Source organism: Trematomus bernacchii, unplaced genomic scaffold, assembly GCF_902827165.1.
Source record: "Trematomus bernacchii unplaced genomic scaffold, fTreBer1.1, whole genome shotgun sequence".
Classification (NCBI taxonomy): domain Eukaryota; kingdom Metazoa; phylum Chordata; class Actinopteri; order Perciformes; family Nototheniidae; genus Trematomus; species Trematomus bernacchii.
The window spans coordinates 3,558,863-3,578,381 of NW_022988043.1; the positions used below are offsets into that span (position 1 = coordinate 3,558,863).

Below are 19,519 nucleotides of genomic sequence, written 5' to 3' on the forward strand. Positions count from 1 at the left end.
GCCTCTCTCCGAGACAATCGCCCGCATTATTTTCCCTCTGTTACTTCTCTTGCTCTGCTGCTAATACGCTCATTTGTCTCTGAAGACGCTGAATGCCACTGAAAGAAAGTTGTTTTGATTCGGGTTTCATCCTGCCCACAACATATCTGGGCGTATGGTGAGAATACGCATGCCTCTGTGAAGGGAGCCATTCAAATCCGATTATGATTTCATATTTCACCAAGACAGTACCACTAGGATGATTTTTAATTAGAACCAGAATCAGTAAAAAGAATGGGGCATGGAGACAATAAAATGAAGAATGCATTCATCCATGCAATGATTCTCTAGCTTTATTTAAGATCTGTGCCAATGTGCTAACAGCATTAATGAAGTTATAAAGAATTATGAGGGGAAATCAAATTTGCCTCGCCACTTGAGCGCCACTAAAATGCCAAACAATAAACTACCAGATTGCAAATTAGATCAGTAAAAATATCAAACACATTGCGGTGCAGGAAAATCCATAATTGCATTTAGTGCCTGGCCTCTCCTGGGGGAAGAGACACTAAAGATCATCAGCAGGCTACACGGGAGCCGCTATTGACAGAGCGGTAAAAATCGACAGGCTAACTAAATAAACACTCCAGGCTCCATTAAATATTCAACGGCTGAGATTTGACAGTCTAGCGTGCCTGCCTCTCCCCATCGCCTCCATTGGCTTCTCTCTGCAGCACATCTTCTCCCCGTCTCCCCTCCTCCTCCTCCTCCACCCCCCACTCTCCTCTTCCCCCTCCTCTCCCCTGTGACTCCTGACAGCAATAAATGATGCGGTGCCTGAGGGCGCTGCTCCAGTGGGAGACCTGGAAGGATAGAGCAGGAGAGCAAAAGAAATAAAGGGTAGACAGCCTATGACCAATGGCCATTAAGCAAGGACTGAGACAGGGCCCTATGACATCCGCTGACACCCCACCCCCTCCACACACTCTCATTCTCTCACACACTCTGCTACAAACCTGATACACCACAGCCTGCTCTCTCCATTTTGTTGTTTATGTTCTAATACCACGAAGACAGCTGAGCCAGAAAGCCGTAAAGCTGTATACATAGAACAGTACGAAGGTGGTTTCCTCTTTCATTCTGCTAACTTAATCACAGTTTATCCCGCATGTTTGAAACAAAAGTGGCACCTAGAAGGAGGTGAAAATCCCCTCCACTCACATGCCATCTAACCTCCTGCAGCCCCCCCGACAAGATCATATGCATTCATCTGGCGAGCCGAGCCGAGGTTATGCAAATGAGAGATGACAGTGTTATTGTGTGAGGAATATCAATGGAGTAATTACTGTTCCATGTCGGGCTATTGGCCCTCCGCTGCCGCGCCCAGCCAGCTCGCTTCATCTCTCAGCCGCTTTCTCAGGGGAGAGATGAGCGGCGTGCTCTGGAGAGCAGAGCTAATAATGGCAGCACGGATACAGGCAGAGCTTAGACGAGCCCCGGGGTCCTGAGCCGCAGACTGCTAAACGTTGCAGGGGTCTCAGGAGAGCCCCCCAGCAAAGATGAAATGATTAAAAAACCACCCAACCTGACTGACAAGCTGACCGGCCACCTATAACTCTTCATGGGTTGGGTCAAACCACCAGCGCTCGCTTCAATCATAACAGCAGGTGACCTTTTTGGACATTAGCTGGCTGCCTGACAATGATTCTTAATAGAGAGGAGAAAAAAAAAAGCAATATTGGCAGATGAGAAAATGTTCTAGTTAGCTAACCAGCAGAAATGTGCTCGCTGACACACAACAAGTTTAATACCAAATCAAATGGATTGAAGGGATTTGTAAATGAAAGGAATTGATAGAGGTAAATACAGAATGATCATGTATGCACTTTGCTTTCACTGTGAGTCATAATGATCTGGTCTGCCTTCTTTTAAGTGTCTTGGCAGCCGTCCAATGAAAAAACTCCTCCGGCAGGTAGGTGTCATTGATTTTAAAGCTCAAATTTGTTGGGGTGTTAGACAAAGCACTCCCCTCAACATGTGAAAGTGTCAACTGCCTGTAACATGTCAACTTTATCCTCTTTTACATGTGAGGGATTGTCTAATAAATAAAAATGCTAAGAGGCCACAAGTTCACCTGACGGGGAGAAGGCAGCGCAAAGAGGAACTTCAAAGCATGACGGCTGGTACAGGCCCTGGAGCTGAGAATTAACATACCAAGCAGGAGGAATGTGTCTCCCACACACCTTAGTGAAGAGCAACCTAATCACTTTTGTTTTCCAAAAAGACTGTCTCAATTTCCTTTATTGCGTATTTGTTTGCAATTCACCTGAATAAAATCAAGTTTTGAGACATTAGCACAGAATTCCATGTGCATTAAGCGAAGCTGAATTTACTGAATGATTTCACTTGAAAGAAAAAGTAAACTAATAGCTAGAATGGACTTTTTTTTCTTCTTTTTGTTGATATGATTACAGTTTCACTTTTTTGGAGACTGCAATGTTATTCCACCCACATGTTATATTCCTTTATTACTCTTATTTAAAATGTTAGGGATATGGCAATGGCACTGAATCTTCATGATTTGTTATCCAGATGTACACATACTTTAATAATATTTCAAGATTTTACAGGGACATTATTGCCATTTCACATCAATATTAGGGTCCAAATAAAAATAAAAACGCCTACCTTTCTTATTTAAAGAGTGAAACTTAAGGCTCCACCTTCATCTCCAAACCAATTACTTTTATACAATCCGTTTGTTGTGCTCCAATGGGCACATGCTGAGGTTTTAACCTTAAGCAGATAACATCTTAAAATCAAAAACACATCTGTCTGCACTTTGTAAAAAACAGTCCTGATCTGGGGCGTTGTGTTACATGACAGGGGCCGGATGAAAAAGGAGGCTCTTGTGCTGCACTTGTACCCTCACGCCATTCATTTCCAGGTCAGGTGCACCACACACCTCATTCATCTTAGCAGGCAAGGACCAGCTTATCTCCATACTTATCTTCAAAGTAATAATTCCAATTTAAAGCTGTAGCCTCCAGCAAATGACTGGATAGGACGGGCCCGGGTGGTACACCACTCCCACTCCTACACACACTGGAAATACAACATGTCTGACCACAAGGTGCTCATGAAATGGCCTAACCTGATTTGAATGTGACCACATAAGAAAATAAACCAAAATCAAACATGAATTATCTTCCCTAAGGTCTGAGAGTAAAAAGGGATTACTAATTATGTAATCTGGCTCTGAAGTCGGGGATTCAGGGTTGTTTTTTTAACCTCGCTAAAACAGTGGAGAAGCACCAGAGAGAAGCCGAACTGAGCCATACACAAAGCTCTCGACAAAATGCTTTTTTCTTAGGAAACACAGATAAGCATTTTTACCAACAAACCAAGACATTTTACTGAGAATGAAAAACACAATTTTTATCTAACCGGTTGGAAGATAATAAAAGGTCAACATAGAGTGCACAAAAAAATGTATACTTAACATTTGTAATGTGAAATGCTTCTCTATCTTTATCGCAGGTATTGTTCTCATAACTTAAATGTTCTGTTTTTCCCAGTGATAAAGAGCAGCCCAACAGAAACCTACCTCTCCCTGACATGATTTCTGCATCTCATAAATCTAATTGTATGACTAACTGGCTCTTGTGTTTATTATTCCTGCTTCTTTGCCTAACGTCCTTTCAACAGAGCTTTGATCCTGCTAACCTTAAGGATCCTCACCATAAACACTTACCTTCCGAAGACATTTTTATCACCTCCAAAGCTCGATGCCCGGCATCTGCGCGGAAGTTCAGCAACAGATAAAACTTGCCAGTTACCAGCAAGGGCAAAGAGTACAAGATACTCTTTGGAGGAATGTTTTTAAACTCCTCCATCACCCTCTGGTTATGGCTTTGGACTGTTGTGGTCTGTAGCTTTAGCATGAAGAGACCTAATGCATGGCTTTTTATCTATTCTGCTATTTAAACATGTGACTATCTTACCATAGTCAAATAAAATCACCACAAACCCCCATGTTTTGGATTGCAAATGACCACTCTGATGTCATCCTAGACCATAAGAACATCACATTATTCCATTTCAAGCTTCAAATGGAGCTGATGTCCAACCAGATGAATCAAAATGCATGCTATTTTCGGTAAGATACTGATTATCAAGATCTAATATGTAAACAGAAAAGCATACAAACCCTGCATGTCTGAGCATACAAACACATGAACCACCCGTGAACACTAGATCGCTGCCAGTGATGTTTCTTTGAGCTGGAGACCACAGGAATTGTTTATCACTGTGGATCAGAGTGACTAATCAGAAGCAGGCTTTTCTTCTTGAACCTGTGCGAGGTCGAGATGTTTCCTCATCTCACACTGAGAGACGTACGTGCCACGGCATGACCTACCCCTCTCCTCCTCCTCCTCCTCCTCCTCCTCCTCCTCCTCCTCCTCCTCCTGAGAACGTCTCCAAACCAAGCCTCACATCCAAAGGGACACTCTGTGATGTTCTGCTATCCCAGCAAGACTACAAACATCCCTGCTGTGGGGTAGTAGAACGCAGGGAACCGTGGCTTACTCGAGACAAATGTTTCCCTTTCGTTCTGGTTTATTAATCCTGAGTTCAAACTTAGGTATATCAAAGACACAAACGAATAATTAGGGGGGAATAAAAAAATGAGCTAAGGGAACGCAATGTGATTGCTAGGCAAAGTACAGTAAGAGTTTCCATTAGCTTTTGCCAAAGTACTGTACCATTAAATGTTATGGGCTCATGAAGGCTCACAGAGCATGTTGGTCAGCACAGTGGGAGTATGACATCTTACACTGTGCAGGGCCTCATTCTGGACCATGCAGACAGCTTCAAAAGAACTTCACCGTCAGGAAAAACAGCCAGTAGGCCATAACCACACGGCAAAAAGCACAACTCACAACAACATAAAGGTAAACTGACTTAGCCTCGGGGAGAACGTTGATGTATTAAAGTTTGTCTGCCACATTTCTTTGATACAACAACATATCTGGGCGTATAACAACAAGCTAATCATAATCTCCAGACGAGACTAAGTGCTGTTAACAGAGAGAAACATACTGACTCCCACAGAAATAACGATACAGAGCCAAAGTGATAGAAGTGATGGACCTCTGTTACCCATGAGGGATGTTTCAAAGCCACTCGAAGGCTTGTCAGTGCAGTTTATTACTTCCTTGAAATATCTGTAAAAGAGGAACCATTGAGCAAAAGAAAACTGTTTAAGAGCTGGGGGTGTAAATCTTTTTTTATGCTGCTGATCCCAGTGTTAGTGCCGCTTCCAGAAACCGCTCGCTGTTTCTCTTTCCCTACGGTTCCCTCATTACGCATCGTCTAGGAGAAATGGCTACCTTTTGTCTTATGCTTCTCAAATATTGCAAAGTATAAGCGGTTTTCGAAGTTATAACTGCAGGGGCTGCGTCTGCCAAGAGTCTGTCGCCCCCCATCCACCCTTCTTTATTTCTGTGGCTGCTGGTGAAGAGAAGCCATGTCACAAAGCCAAAGTTGTGACATACAGAGGCATGCTGTTGTAGTATAAACTTGATATGGATATTTGTGATACCGCAAGAACAGCTTACAGTGGGTTGTGATGGCTACTGCATGACTAATGCTCCTAGTCAATGTTGATCAAGGAATCTTCATTCTGATGAGGAAACTTTTTTTTTCTCTCTGTATTTTCCTCCAGTAAGGATAGAGTTTGACAAGAGTACTGAAGCCCTCAATTCTCCCCCAGGTTAGGTTAGTTCCTGGTGGGATGTTTTTGTGAGGAGAGGCCACTTCTCTTTCTTATCTTCCTGTCATCTCTGTGGGACGGCAGGGCACGACTCCTTCTCTGGCTCCAGAACCACAGGCTTCCCCTGGACACCAAACCGCCGCTCCACACTGGATGTAGTCTCTGAGAGGCGGGTTGTTTAGGGTGTGTCAAAGCTTATTAGCGCCACAATGTGTGAAAAAACCAGAGCTGGGCGAAACACTATTTGCGAACAATTTGAAATAGGTTTTTATGGGGTTGTTTCGTTGGTCTTAAGTGCCAGCAGCGCAGGGTTTACCACACGAGGCAGAACATTTTGGACAATGACAAGTAAGTATGTGAAGGGTTTTTTTTGTGATCGACGGGTTACCTAATCTTAATTTTTCTGTTCTGGTGAACCACATCCCACCACTATTTGGATTGGATAAAATAAAAGACACTAAACAAACTTGATACAACCATTATTCTGGGGAAGAAGTTGGTGCTTGTGTGTAAGGCTATCATATTACCAACCCCTAAATCAGTGGTTCTTAAAACTCGCACAGCACCTTCAGATGAACTCCTGTACCCCCTCAGTCACATTACCCATCATGCTTCAAATGTGTTCTTATGAATACATTTAAAATGTTATAATATTCAACTATTAATGATACAGAAGTGGATATACTATTGGCTGAAACCTTTATTTTTTCACATTATTGAGCTGTTTGTGATTTGGTTGATTTTGTTAAGTAGGCCCATAAACATCATTCAATAATTGTTATATAACTTTTAGCTAACACATTCTAGAGTTTTTCCATTAGGTTCAGTTATTCATCTTAGTGCATTGCTTTTAGCTAACTATTTGACTGGTTTATACAGTACTTTTAGCTATTTATTTAACAGTTTAAACATTATTTTTAGCTAAGTACTTCAACTGTTGACGCTAGGCTAGCTATTTGAACTACTTTAAGCTAACTTTTCCCACAGTTTTTGTAATGCTTATAGATAATAACTTTAACTGCTTAACCATTACTTTCAGCAAACCGTTTCAGCTTCTCTGCAACTAGTTTTCACATACTCTTATTCACAAAATGTGGTGTTAGAATGTTGTATCTTCTAAATATATGGATATAGAAATTGTAATTTCTGTATTTATTTTTTTAAATTGAATGAGCTACTCAACAATCTTTCCACAAACCCTTTGGTAACTGTTGAAGTATCCCCTGTGTTGGGAATCACTGATCTTAAAGCACCAAGACATAACACTTAACACTGTTTACTGCCAGTAATGATGACTCTTTAGAAGCCCTATACACCTTATAATCACTATTATACAAGCAAAACGAAGTATATGTAGTTAAATAGAGATTACACAATTTGAAAAGAAAGACAGAAAGCATAACTCTTTCCTATGTATGAGTTGTGGTTAAGCTAAAACCTATAATAAAATCATGAATGGCAGCGTGTGTGTAGATAGTCCCTCACATAGACATACTTGTGGGTAATAAGAAAAACATACAGTGCGTATGAGGCGTAAAACCTGCATGCAGTGTGGAGAATGTTAATAAGGATTATGGCTAATGTACTTATAATATTCTTCTCAAAGGCCAAGGGTATTTTACCACTGTCTTTGAAGAGGCCAAGGCTTCTGCCAAGCAACACCAACGTTCATGTTTATGTTGTGGAAAAAAAGATTCTCTGTGTCAAATTTAAAACTCAAAGAAAGTGCTGCTTAAAAACTCGGAAACCTCTAAGAGGCACAGATAGAAATTCCTTCCCTGTCAGACAGAATGAGGCTGAAAGTGCTGTAATAATTTTCGAACATGTATGCCATAAAGAAGAGGGTGATGCCAGAGAACGTGCTTTGACCCTGCCGACCTTGCGCCTGCTGCCTGGCCTCTGGTTAGTGTAAGCAGCATCCATCTGAAAGCTACCAGAGGCCTTCATGTGTGTATGTGAAGTTTCCATGGAGAGATGGACCAATTAATCTGATTATAGTCACAAATCCTCCGACATTGTCTGCTTGTCTGCAACCATGTGCCGTACAGATGTGTGTCCATGTATGTGTTGGCATGTTTGTACCTGTGTGTGTATCAGATAATGTGATCCACACATGGTGAGTCAAGGTATGGCGCCATGTACTGTATATGCACAATATCAGAATGTTGGCAGAAAATATATATCACCCACAAGATTTTAAAAAATGATTTGAGTGACATTTTCAAACATTCATCAATATGATAAATGGGAATTGGGCTTTCCAGTAAGAAACGGTTGCAAGGGAGCTGTAACTGAATGCAAAGACGCGCTGTGGCTGAGTAGCCGCTCCTCGGAAGTCGGAAAGCGACAGTTAAAAGTACCTGAAATGAAATACTGGGTGTAATAGTAAACCATCTGTCAAAGCTTTCGCGGTCTGTTTAAAAACACAACACCCGAGCACTTAAGGGTTTTAAACAGCCCCTTTTCATTGGCATGGTTATGAATATGCCTATTCTGAGAGTGATCCTTTCATTTTCAGACAAGGGATCTGAGTCAGTCACAGCTCGGCGTATGGTTGTGCCACTGACTGCAGCCTGCGCGGAGGGGCGGGTGGAAGTAGAACGAGGAGCTGACAGACAGGTCCTGATACTGCACTTCCACCACAGGCCAATCCCCAGCTAACCCCTGTGCTGACAGCCAGGATGTAGCACTCATCCACAGGCCACAGCCCAAGCTCTGGGGCCCAGGAAAAGGAGAGCACGGAGAGCAGGGAGAAGGCCGGTCTGCTGATGATAGAAAGAGGGGGCGGCCGGTGGTTTAGGTGGCACGCACTGCTTTCTGCCTCCGGAGCAGCACGACCAAGAGGAGAATCCACAGACTGCGTCGCCTGCCAAAAGCATGTCCAATGCTTGGCCGAGTGTCAGACCCACTACACACACGCAAGCGGGCACGCTACACACACATATGGCTGCACACATGCAGGCACATTCACACAGGAATGCTAAAAAACATGATTAAATGCTTAGCGGTGCTATAAGATACCATTGGATAAATTGTATTCAGAAACTGCAAAAAAGAAAATAAGACACGAAGACACATTCACACCACAAACACTCAAAGTGACATTGTTCCTAAAACCAGATTTTCTGGTTACTTAAAAGTGAGACGATCCAGCTTAGACATAACATATGACTTCGCATTTCAAAGACTGCTATTACTGACAGTACGAGTCATCTAAAACATTCATCTACTTAAAATTGCGCAGGCAGTCCTAAGATACTGTGTAGTTTAGCCTCCCGAGATGTAATTGATAACATGACCCCATCAAAACTTCAGCTCTCTGATATTTGTTGCGAGTCTTAGAAGAACCGAAGACTGCAGGTCAATAAATAATGTAGTCCTAGGCCGTGCTGCGCAGGAGCACAGAGGAGTGATGAAGGTTGAGAGGCCACCGGTGACCCCGGCTGCACGCTGCGAGAGGGTCCGCTCAGAGCCAGGGCTGTCTCTCCAGCTGGGATCACAACACAACGTTGGAGCTCTGGTTTCAGAGCACGACTCCGGCCTGGGGCTGGCGCTCCCCTGTGAGGCCGGGCATGCAGGGCCAACGTTCAGGCAGACAGACACGCTAGGGGTCAGTCCACCCACCCACTCTCAGGAGGAAGGCAGCGACAAGCACAGAGGCGAGCAAAGACTGATTGACCAAAGCTTTGCTGTTTTAACTGCTGAGTTTGGGTTTGCATGAAGCCTCAGTCATGCTGCAGCTATTTCTGTTCAATGGGGTTTCCAGCCAACTGGCCCAAGAGGCAGATTCTGTGCATGAATGATGTGCTATGAGGCCATGAGGTGGAATCAAACAATACTGCACTCGAGGAGAACATTTAGATGAATGGAGTAAACAACTGAGCCTTCAACTGCAGCAACACATTTTTCTTATCAAAGCAACCGAATAGAAATCTCCATTCTGTGAAATGCACCAAAACCACTGAGAAAAATCGTTATGTTTTATTCCCTTATTCATCCCTTTCATAGACACCTGATCATTTTGAGTCGTGGAATTTCCCAAGAAGACGTATCGAAGCAACTTTCTGGGAAACATTAATATCCAACCGGCAGAGGAAAGGCAAAGGGAGAGGAGAAGGGATCAGGGGGGGGTACAGCAGGGGGGTGAGGTACAGACGATCAGTATCAGCGCACGGTACCTGATGATAAAATGCCTCTTCTATTGCAACACTTTCCAACCCCCCTTTGCCACCGGTTTATGCAGAACATGACGTGTGTGTTACAGCTGTCCTGTGGGACTTTAGTGGTGGGTGTCGGGATAAGACCCTGGGATGGACAGTCATCTTCTCTGCACACACTCCCCTGTCATCACGACTGCACTGCACATTCTCCACATCTGCCTTGCCTTACACCTCTCAGCCCTGCACTTACCAAGCCCCCATCATATCTGCTTCCCTCCCACGTCTCCACTCCCCCATCAGGATCATCCAAATATTTCCCCTCGCTGCTTTTTGAAGCTTCCATAGGTCACGGGACCTCATGCACAAATCACGCTGGCTGGCCGTGGGGGGGCCGGTCAGAGAGGAGGAGAGTGAGTCCAACGCATAGAAACCCAATCCGTACTGTTTTCATTCGGGGGTTATTTTTCTTGCCAAGACAGCCATCACCAATCAGCGGCGGGTTTCTAACAGCGAGTTTAGGGAGCTCTCGCTGTGGATGCTGGTCCTGGCAGCTGATTTCAACCATATTCCCCAGCCACGCCAGGGGGAAGAGACGGAGAGTAAATTCAGAGAGCCTGACAGCCTGCAACGGTTTAACATGGGGGTTAGCCCCAAATACATAGCTCTGGGTTTATGTTGATGGATGGATAACCAAATCCATCTCATTGTTTGCAATAAAACATAGATGTTAGTTTTTACACTGTGCAACCACACTTGCCATGGTGCGGAATTACGATCAGGGACAAAAATCAGCCAGCCACCAGTTTTGGAGCTTGTATATTTCAGATGAATAATAACAAACTCAAATACACGAGGATAATAAAAGACTCAAGTCAGCTCTACAGTGTGTGGGCACAGGAGGTTCAATAACTAATGCAGAATGTTCGTAAGCCCTCCAACCAGGCCGGTAAACAGGACAGACAGAGTGGGATGAGCCAGTGAAGACCTTCCCTCCCTCCCTCCCACCTGCAGAGCACACCAGCTCAGGGTGAGAGGAGAATGCTGGGCAGGAATCTGCAAGTGCTGGTTAAAGTAATCACATTGGTTTCACTGCATCTGATCTGCAGTCTAACAGACTTCCAAACAGTTGAATGAGTAAATAAAGTGCCCCAGGGGACTCCCGCTGGAGATGGATTACCACAAGGGTGCACACACAAAAGGAGCTGAAGCCCCACAACCCGATGGGAGCCGCGGACAAAAGCCTAGCGTTGGACCTCGACCAGGGAACCGGCAAACTTTATTAATCTCATCCTAGACTGAACCTCCTGCTATTGCAGTCCCATGCACTCGCAGACCTGCTCTGCCGTGGGCAGGTACACACTCTGAAATACATGTGTGTGTGTGTGGTTGGGCGCGTAAGTGGCAGAACATATGTATTTGTACATGAGATGGTGTAGTCATGATTGTGTGCATTTGCTTGAACAAACATTTCAACATACTGTAGATGCACAAATGTGGGTCTGTGTGCGCATGAGTGTGTATGCGTCCGCTCGAGTGCAAAGACCACATAGGATGAGTCTCATGCTCACTTGGCTGTGGAGGCCGGGTCTGGAGGGGACTAAGGGCCGTGGCATTCTGCAGCCCCATCCCACCCCGGCCCCATTCTTCCCTTTTTCTGGGCCTGACACAAATAAAAGGATTAGGAGCCCCCGTTTCCGTCAGACCCTCCATTGAAGACAAAGCTCTGACCAGCTTAGTGTCACACTTAATGATAAAAGTGCAAATCTCTGTCAGTCACTTTGGGCAGGAATACCGGTATCTGGGGGCTAATCTCATTTGATGAAGATTAAAAGGGGTGAAAAAAAGACAAAGAATTGTGGTTTGACTTATCTGTACAAGAATCTATACTGCTGAAATGCAGACATGCAGCAACTAAGATGAGGTGCTGAAATGTATCATTAAAATGAGGCATTGGAAAAAGGCTTATATTAGAGACAAAGAAAGAAAGGAGCAGAGAGAGGAAGCAAGTGCACACACACGCACATACACATGCGCCCACACCCTCACAGAAAGCTGGGGTGTATGTAGACAAACAGCACAGCTCTGCCCATTCCCAAGTACAGCTAGAATGTGTGACGTGAGTGTGAGAGTAAGCCTTGGGCACACAACAGTCTGAATGCAGCACTTGCCACTATGATGCCAGTCCTCTCTAGTGTATCTGTGAAAAGCCTACGTGTTGGAAAAACATTCCAGAGTGGGATCACATATACACAGTGGGGGCCAGCAGCGATACTGCGAGCCAGCAGCAGAGGCCATGTCTCAATTTCTCATGCACGTTCGACCAGGCTGCCTGGAGGAACAAGTGTGGGCTGTTTCCAAACCATAGAAGTAGAATGAGAAGAACAGATATGAAATGTGATCAAAATCCTGGGAATGTGCGCAATTATTATTCAAATGTTTTATTGGACACACCGTAAATGATATTCGGAATGAATCATTTCATCGCAGCAGAAATCCAACCAGTAAAAAAAGAAATTTGATTTAAACATGTAATCTGGCAAATTGAAATTGAAAACATTTGCTGAGTGTGTGTATTCCTCAGCTGGCTACTTTAAGACAGCTTTTACAGTATTTCACAGATTTAGCCAAAATCTAATTTGTAAATTGCATTTAATGGTTTGTGGTTGCCTTCCCTTTTTTGTTATGAAGAGTTGTCATGCTGTGAAAATAAACCTGAAGGCTCGTGGACTTGGTGCCAGTAATGAAAATCACTACATTGCCGAGCCGAGGGCTTTCTCTCCACCGTCACTGATTAGCATTCCCGATTGACTGACATGTCCCACTGGCTGCCTAACAGCCGGCTTTAGGAGATGAGGTTAAATTGTGGCTACCAACAAATTGCATGCTTGAGTTCCTCTGCACCCCTCTGCTATCATCCAGTGTAATGTGAGCACACCAGGCAGATCCCTGAGCAGATCCTTCTCCTCCCCTGCACTACAGCCCCCCCGCACAAAGCCACAGAGACCTCTTTCCACATCCCTCGCCACCAGTCCGGCCTCTAAAGTGGTGATGGGCATTACCGTGGCTGAGCCTCTGTGGCTTCCCAGAGCATCCTGCAAAGTGCTTTCTGTTCCAACTGCAGCTACATCGAAGACACACTAGCATACTTATAGCCCCCCCACACACACAAACACACTCTGCTCCGACTCATATCTACTAAAACATACGGCAGAAAATAATACAACATAAAACTTGATGATATCACCTGATTTCATAACATGATATTTCACTTGAATAAAAATCATTAAGTCAATGCAAAAAAGTCTTTTGAAGCGGGTATAGATGTAGCTGGTGTACAATTTATAACGGCACCATTCATACACACAAGCATTGGTGTAAAACGATATGTTTAGATCAAATATTTATTACTCAAAGAGCTATTTGTAGGAACCGGAAATGACAAAAAACTGAGAATCCAAGATGTGGCTAGTGATGCAAATAAATAGCACTCCAACAGGTCCGTTAAGGGTCTAAATATGCTGGGGAGGGGGGACAGTTAGCAAACCATGAGATGACAGATGATGCATCCTAGTACGCTGCTGGGACAGGCCGAGCCATGTTGACATAAAACCCAATACTTCCTTACCGAGGAACGGGGCCAGCTTCAGCTAGCTCCTTGCCTCGCACTAAAAATCCCAGCAAGCTGAAGCAATATTATCCGGCTTAGTGTTTCTAACATTAGATTTGTCTCTCTGTACAGGTCCTTCTTTTATTTACCCAAGAGAAGTTGCTAAAGACACATTTTTATCCTTTTTAGGGAGAATAAAAAGAAGAAAGAAAGAAAGGATAGCTGAAAGTATAGCACAAAGGAACGTACTCCCCGAGTCCAGAGCTGCTTCTGAATACTTTAGCAGGACTGAGGACACTCTTTAATTAACTGCAAAACTACCCGGGTGCATTGACAACACAAAGTACATCCTTTTTTTATTTATATTTGACTTCGGTGTGCGTATGAGCGTTCACAAAGTACCAGGCCACACGGGAGTGCCCTAGAGAGAGTAAAACACACATTCGGTGAGCTAACACAGAAACCCAGCCGTCAGCATCTATCCGGCACACACTGCTGCAGAGTCCCAAGCACAGCTAATTAAAAAACAACAATTTCACAGGAGGGCACTCCAAACAGTTCTAAAAAGCACCTCTCAGCACACCGGGGGATCGTCCCGCATACACGGGAGGTGAGACAGGTTCTGGGAGCTCAGCTTTTTATGGCTTCATCACACTGGCTTTTTTCTACTACTCACACTACCGTGACCTGAATTTTAATGTTGCTTACGGCATGTGAATTAAGAAATTTAGAACAATCTCCATGCTGACTTGTTTGGATTCTAAAATAACATTTTACAAGACAGTAAAGCTTTGTACAGCATTGAGGGAAAACAAATAAAAATAAAACAGGTGTGGAATGTGAGGTTTTTATGCATAATGTAGTTTAGTTAATGTTATGTTTTGTAGATGGAGCCCATGGCATTTTCTAACAAGCAGTCCATTACAGGGGTGTTGTCGAACACTTCGGTCCAACGATAGGCCTTATTACATGGCTCCTTTCAAAGCATCTGCTTGGTTAGAGGAAAGGTCTCCCTGGGGAAAGGATCTCCCTCCTCCTAATGATGTATAATTGACCTCCCAACACCAGGGCACAACAAACTCTCTCAGGGTGGTGTAATTCCACTCTACCTTTTACATACCGCCCGTCTCGTTGGAGCTTGTTCCTCCTCTACGGCTATGGCTCCCGTCCAACTGACAGCTCTGCCTATTTGCCTTCAAATCTATATGACTTGTTCTCAAATACTCATGCAAATGTAGCATAATATTTGTATATTTCTCCTCTTCTAAAATATATTGAATTCTATTTCCCCCTAAAAAAAAAAAGAAAACATTCAATTTTTTTTATCCCTTAATCTTCAGCCATCTAAATTATTCCTTTTTGCAAATTCACATAACGACAGAGATGATAAACAAAGGTCAGCTGCATGGGGGAAAAAAGCAGAAGGCACTATAATCCAATCTTGTTACTATATAATTGCACTGTATGGAGCGAGATGTGTTAAACTGTGTTGGTGGGAGTTTTAATAACACAGTACACAATTGTTTCCCCTGTCTGCACTTAAACCTGTTCCAAAGGTGAGAAAAAAACACTGCTTGCCAATTCCTTGATTTATTATAGCTAGTGAGAGCTGATTACGGGGCATGAATCAGTTGCTGTAGGAATGTAATTAGGCACGGAGACCTCTGTAAGGGTAGGAGCTCTCCTCACAGCCCAGAGCAGTTTGTGGGCTGACAAATGCATCTTAAATGGGTGTCATAAAAGTCAAAAAGGTGCCAATTACATCTTTAAGTATCCCATCAATGCAAATGGAATAAACAAGAAAAAAGGGGATACTTGTGTCTGTGTGATGGAGAGATCCTGCAGCTAGCATTTAACCTGGGAGGGGTAGAAGAAAAAAAAGAAGTAGGGGGAAGGAGAGTGAAGAATTAAAAGATGTGATGAATAACAGTGTGTGAAGCAGGACGTCGCCCAGCAGGTTGTTGTGTTTGGCTGGCCTGGTTGCACTTGCCACACACAAGCTCACAGCATTTAAAATAAAGCAGAGAAAATTGTCATTTATATGCCAAATATGGCACTGTAAAAGCACATCAGAAATAGCAGGAAAGAGTGGAAGAAAAAAAGTTCTCTGTGTGTTTATGTCCTCTCTTTTCAAACTCCAAACTAATTAAAAAAGAAAACTACAAATGGAGAGAGCAGTAACAGGCATGAGGAAGAGATCCTTCCCTCTGCCGGACTGTCTCAGCTTCCAGCCACCTCTGAGCCGTGACGCCGAGGCTCTGGTATCCCATAGTTACTGCTATGAATTTTCCATTGTTATCAGCCGACTACACTCCTGTCACAAAGCTGGATGAATGGGACGCATGGCAATAGATGTAACTCTTTGTTGCGTGCAAGGTATCTAGCAGAGAGCCATAATGTCCCGGTAATCGAAGTAGAATTGTTAAAAAGGCCGGACACAAAAAGCTGAAAATGTAGTGACAAGCATGAAAAGCGCTCATGCAATGAGAAACACAAGGAACCCCAGGGCCCCTCCAGGGCCCAAACAGCAACCCTCAGCATTGTTGTTAGCCTCATTATTTGCCTCACTATATCTGCCATCTCTGCAGGTTTTATGTGATAATTTACTAATTCAATTTACTAATTTATGTTACATGGCTAATGCCTGCAATGCTTCTCCATATTTAATTCATTGTTGTGATTTACTATTAAACAAAAATCACAAGGGTACAATTTCTACTTTATTGTTATTTATCTATAATTTATGGAATTATTATTTTAGTGACTGTATTAATAATAATGTTTTATTTATTGTGTTGAAATAGAAGAAAGGATCAAACTGACAATATTCACCTAAACACATTGCAATTATCACACTCCAGCAATTTAACACAAAATAAGTTTAATTTTCTTTAAATGTTCTCAAACTGTGAAACTTAAATTTAAAATTGAATTATGAATGCCTTTGAACTTGTTGGAGTGTGTGTGTGTGTTGAGGTCAGTCGCGCGTCCAAATTCCTAAACTTCCAATTGTTTTTTTTGTTTTTTATTCTAAATAAATCCCCGTTTGCGTATTTTGCTCGCAGGTACATTTAACTCAAATGCAGTAAAAAATGTTTTTCATTAAGCCATTCAATTGTTGCCATGTATTTTATGCCGCACGTAAAACCATCTCTTAACCAATAAAATAAATAAGCCTGAAACACAAATAAAACACAGCATGAAAGGAAATTAAAAAAAAGCCCAAAACCAAATGAAAACGATAAAATGACAACGGTAAAAAAAGTTAAGCAAACTCAAAACAATTAGCATTCAAGGCAAATAAAGGCATCGGATTTTTATAATTTGGGTTGATGGGGAAAATAAATCTAAAATACGCTGTAAGCACCATGAAAAAAATAACAGAAATTAAATTTCCATATATTGAAAGAATCGAAAGCGGATGATGGTGGTGGGGGAAGGCCACATAATGCAACCAGGAAATACCGGACAGAGGGCGGAATAAGAAAATACAAACCCGAGAATGAACGCCTGCACATTCTCGGGCCTGAGTGGGATCACATCGTTTTGTTAGAAATATGCTCGTTGCGCAGACACAAATGTGGAAATATCGTGGGCCAATGTGACAATAAGAAAGCATACTGTAGGACGTTAGTTCATGACCGGTAATGCCGAGCGTCCTCCAGCCATGCAGTGTGCTGCAGACATTTCCATATGTCACACTTATTATTCAAAGGGTAGAACAATGTAAAAATTAAAAAAAGGCTCAGATTAAATTTCACTTATTAAATGGCTCTTATTTTTAGGATTTTACAGGAAACTCATATTTAACTCCGGCATGAGAAGCAATGTCAACAGGTTATTTATATCATACCTCCATATTGGTAGATCTTTTGTTTTGTTTTACACCATTACATCTTGTAAAATAATAATATGACTTCACATTGCATTTTTGCAATGTGAATGACCCACAAGTCCTCCAGGTTAACCAAATAAATCACGTTGTTATGGGGTGATTTTTGTTTTGTTTTACATCACTGCACAACAACCAAAGCAATCTGAAGAAATGCAGACAGGAACAGCATGAGATTGTGCTTACTGTTGGTAGTCGTGTTTGCAGTAAAGTTTCCTTTCTCTGAAGTAACAGCTGGTGGTGAGGGGCTGTTGACACACAGTGCACTGCAAACACTCCTCGTGCCATGAGGAATCGTTGACTCTCATCAGGAAGCGGTCGGAGATGGGACGCTGGCACCCTTCACACACGGAGGGATGGTGACAGTCAGTCCCTGGAAAAACGGAAGAGGAGTTTGGGGCCCGTCAGAAAACAGAGAAGGCCTGAGTCAAGGACCGTCATTTCGCGATAAAACTCCATAAAGACTGCGTATAAAGAAATAAACTAGGATGTATGGTGTCGTATCATATTAAAAAGCAGGATTTATTGGATGCATTTGAATTGTCTTACCAATAAGGGTGCAGATCAAAACACTACTCCAGCCTCTAGATGTCTTTTATAATTCAATTAAAATAAAACTACAACTTGTTCATCATTATCTGTAGTTTTACCCTTTTGCATGCGTACAAATGAACTTTTCATGATGTCGGGAAACAAAACAGCAGTGGGCATTCATCGTAATGGCATCCAGACAGTAATAACAGTGTTGCGTTTCACTCTGCATAATTCAGAGTGATTTGCTGAAGTTTAATCAGAGGAAATAAGACTCACCGAGCATGACTCCGAGCGTGGCTTGTCCCGATCGCAGGGGATGATCTTCAATTTTTATGCCGTCCAGCATGATGCACGTCTCGGGCGGTTGTCGCGCGGAGAGGCGCTCCAGTGACACCAGACCTGTTGCAATATGATCCATAAGAATACGGTCAGACCTGACAAGAGAAATCCCGGGGACACAAAGCTGTCTGCAGGCACAGAGAAGACGGTGAGGGCTGAAACTTGTTGAAACCGCCTGAGTTTCCGTGTGACACTCAGCTCGGTGGAGGAAAAACTAGAAAAGGAGCTTATATGAAATGCAAAAACTCGACTGAGATGCTCGCATTAGTTAAAAAGGTGGAGGAAGCGCACAGAAATCCCCGATGTGTCAAAAGAAGCGTGGAGAGACAGAAAGGACACACTTAACGTGGATAAAAACTCTCGACAGTCACCTGTTATGATCAGAGGACTGAGGAAGCTTGATCTGCTCGCCCTCAAGCCGACGGGAGAAAGGAAGCTGCACAATGTCTTCACGGAATAACAGTTTAGTTCAAGGCGAAAAGAAGAAGCAACCAAACTTGACAACAAATCCAAAAATAGGAGAGTGTGTGTATGTAGATGTCCCGGCTGTAACTCTTTGGAAGCAACAGAGGCGGTTGGCTGGTTGTGCCCTGTCGCTGCAAAAGTCTGAGATCGAGATTGAAGCGAGTGGATCCTCCCACTCCTGCATGCATGGCTACACTTTTTTCATTCCCCCATTCACTGCCATTGGGATGCTATTGGAGAAGAGTACAGTGCGCTGCACACAGTCCAATAACAACACACACATGGAGAGAAGCGTAAAAGAAAGAGCAGAGAGAGAAAAGTGATATTGTACACAGGTTTTGGCTCCACATCAAAGCCACAAAGCAATTAAACATGGTAATACAAATAACAAAAAAGCAACAACTATAATAACACAGAATGATTTATTAAGCGAAATGTTCAATTGTAATACATTCTGTAATGGGATGTGATTATTTAGCCAACAATTCACTTAAAACAAATATTGAATTTAGAGGATTTACCTTGTATATTCATCATGAATGAATGGTTATATTTCCGCCACATTGTGACAAACACAGATCGGCATCACATGCCCTGCTTGCTCTTTTGTGTATTGTTTCCTGTGAAGGCTGCTGTCCCTTTCAGACGGTGCACCTGGCGATCAGCGGTGATAACAGCACGAGCCAGGGCCATCCATCTTTAGGGCAGGAACAAGCATTCATAATAGTATTACAAACTATTATAGTGATACAAAAATTAATTATAAT

General features: G+C 43.0%; 1 protein-coding gene across 2 annotated transcripts in view; it reads right to left on the reverse strand.

Annotated features, from left to right (window-relative positions):
* lmx1bb (LIM homeobox transcription factor 1, beta b) overlaps nt 1–18,867 on the reverse strand; it is a 43,710-nt gene extending 24,843 nt beyond the window's left edge. Inside the window, exons 1-3 of one of the 2 annotated variants that reach the window (XM_034118377.1) lie at nt 18,659–18,867; nt 18,225–18,347; nt 17,601–17,787 (exon numbers count right to left, since the gene is read on the reverse strand). In XM_034118377.1, the coding sequence (XP_033974268.1) occupies nt 17,601–17,787; nt 18,225–18,294 (257 nt within the window). In that variant the 5' untranslated portion in view covers nt 18,295–18,347; nt 18,659–18,867. Of the gene's footprint in view, nt 1–17,600; nt 17,788–18,224 lie in introns of both variants that reach the window. The other variant, XM_034118376.1, reaches the window with a different exon arrangement.
* Nucleotides 18,868–19,519: the final 652 nt, after the last annotated feature.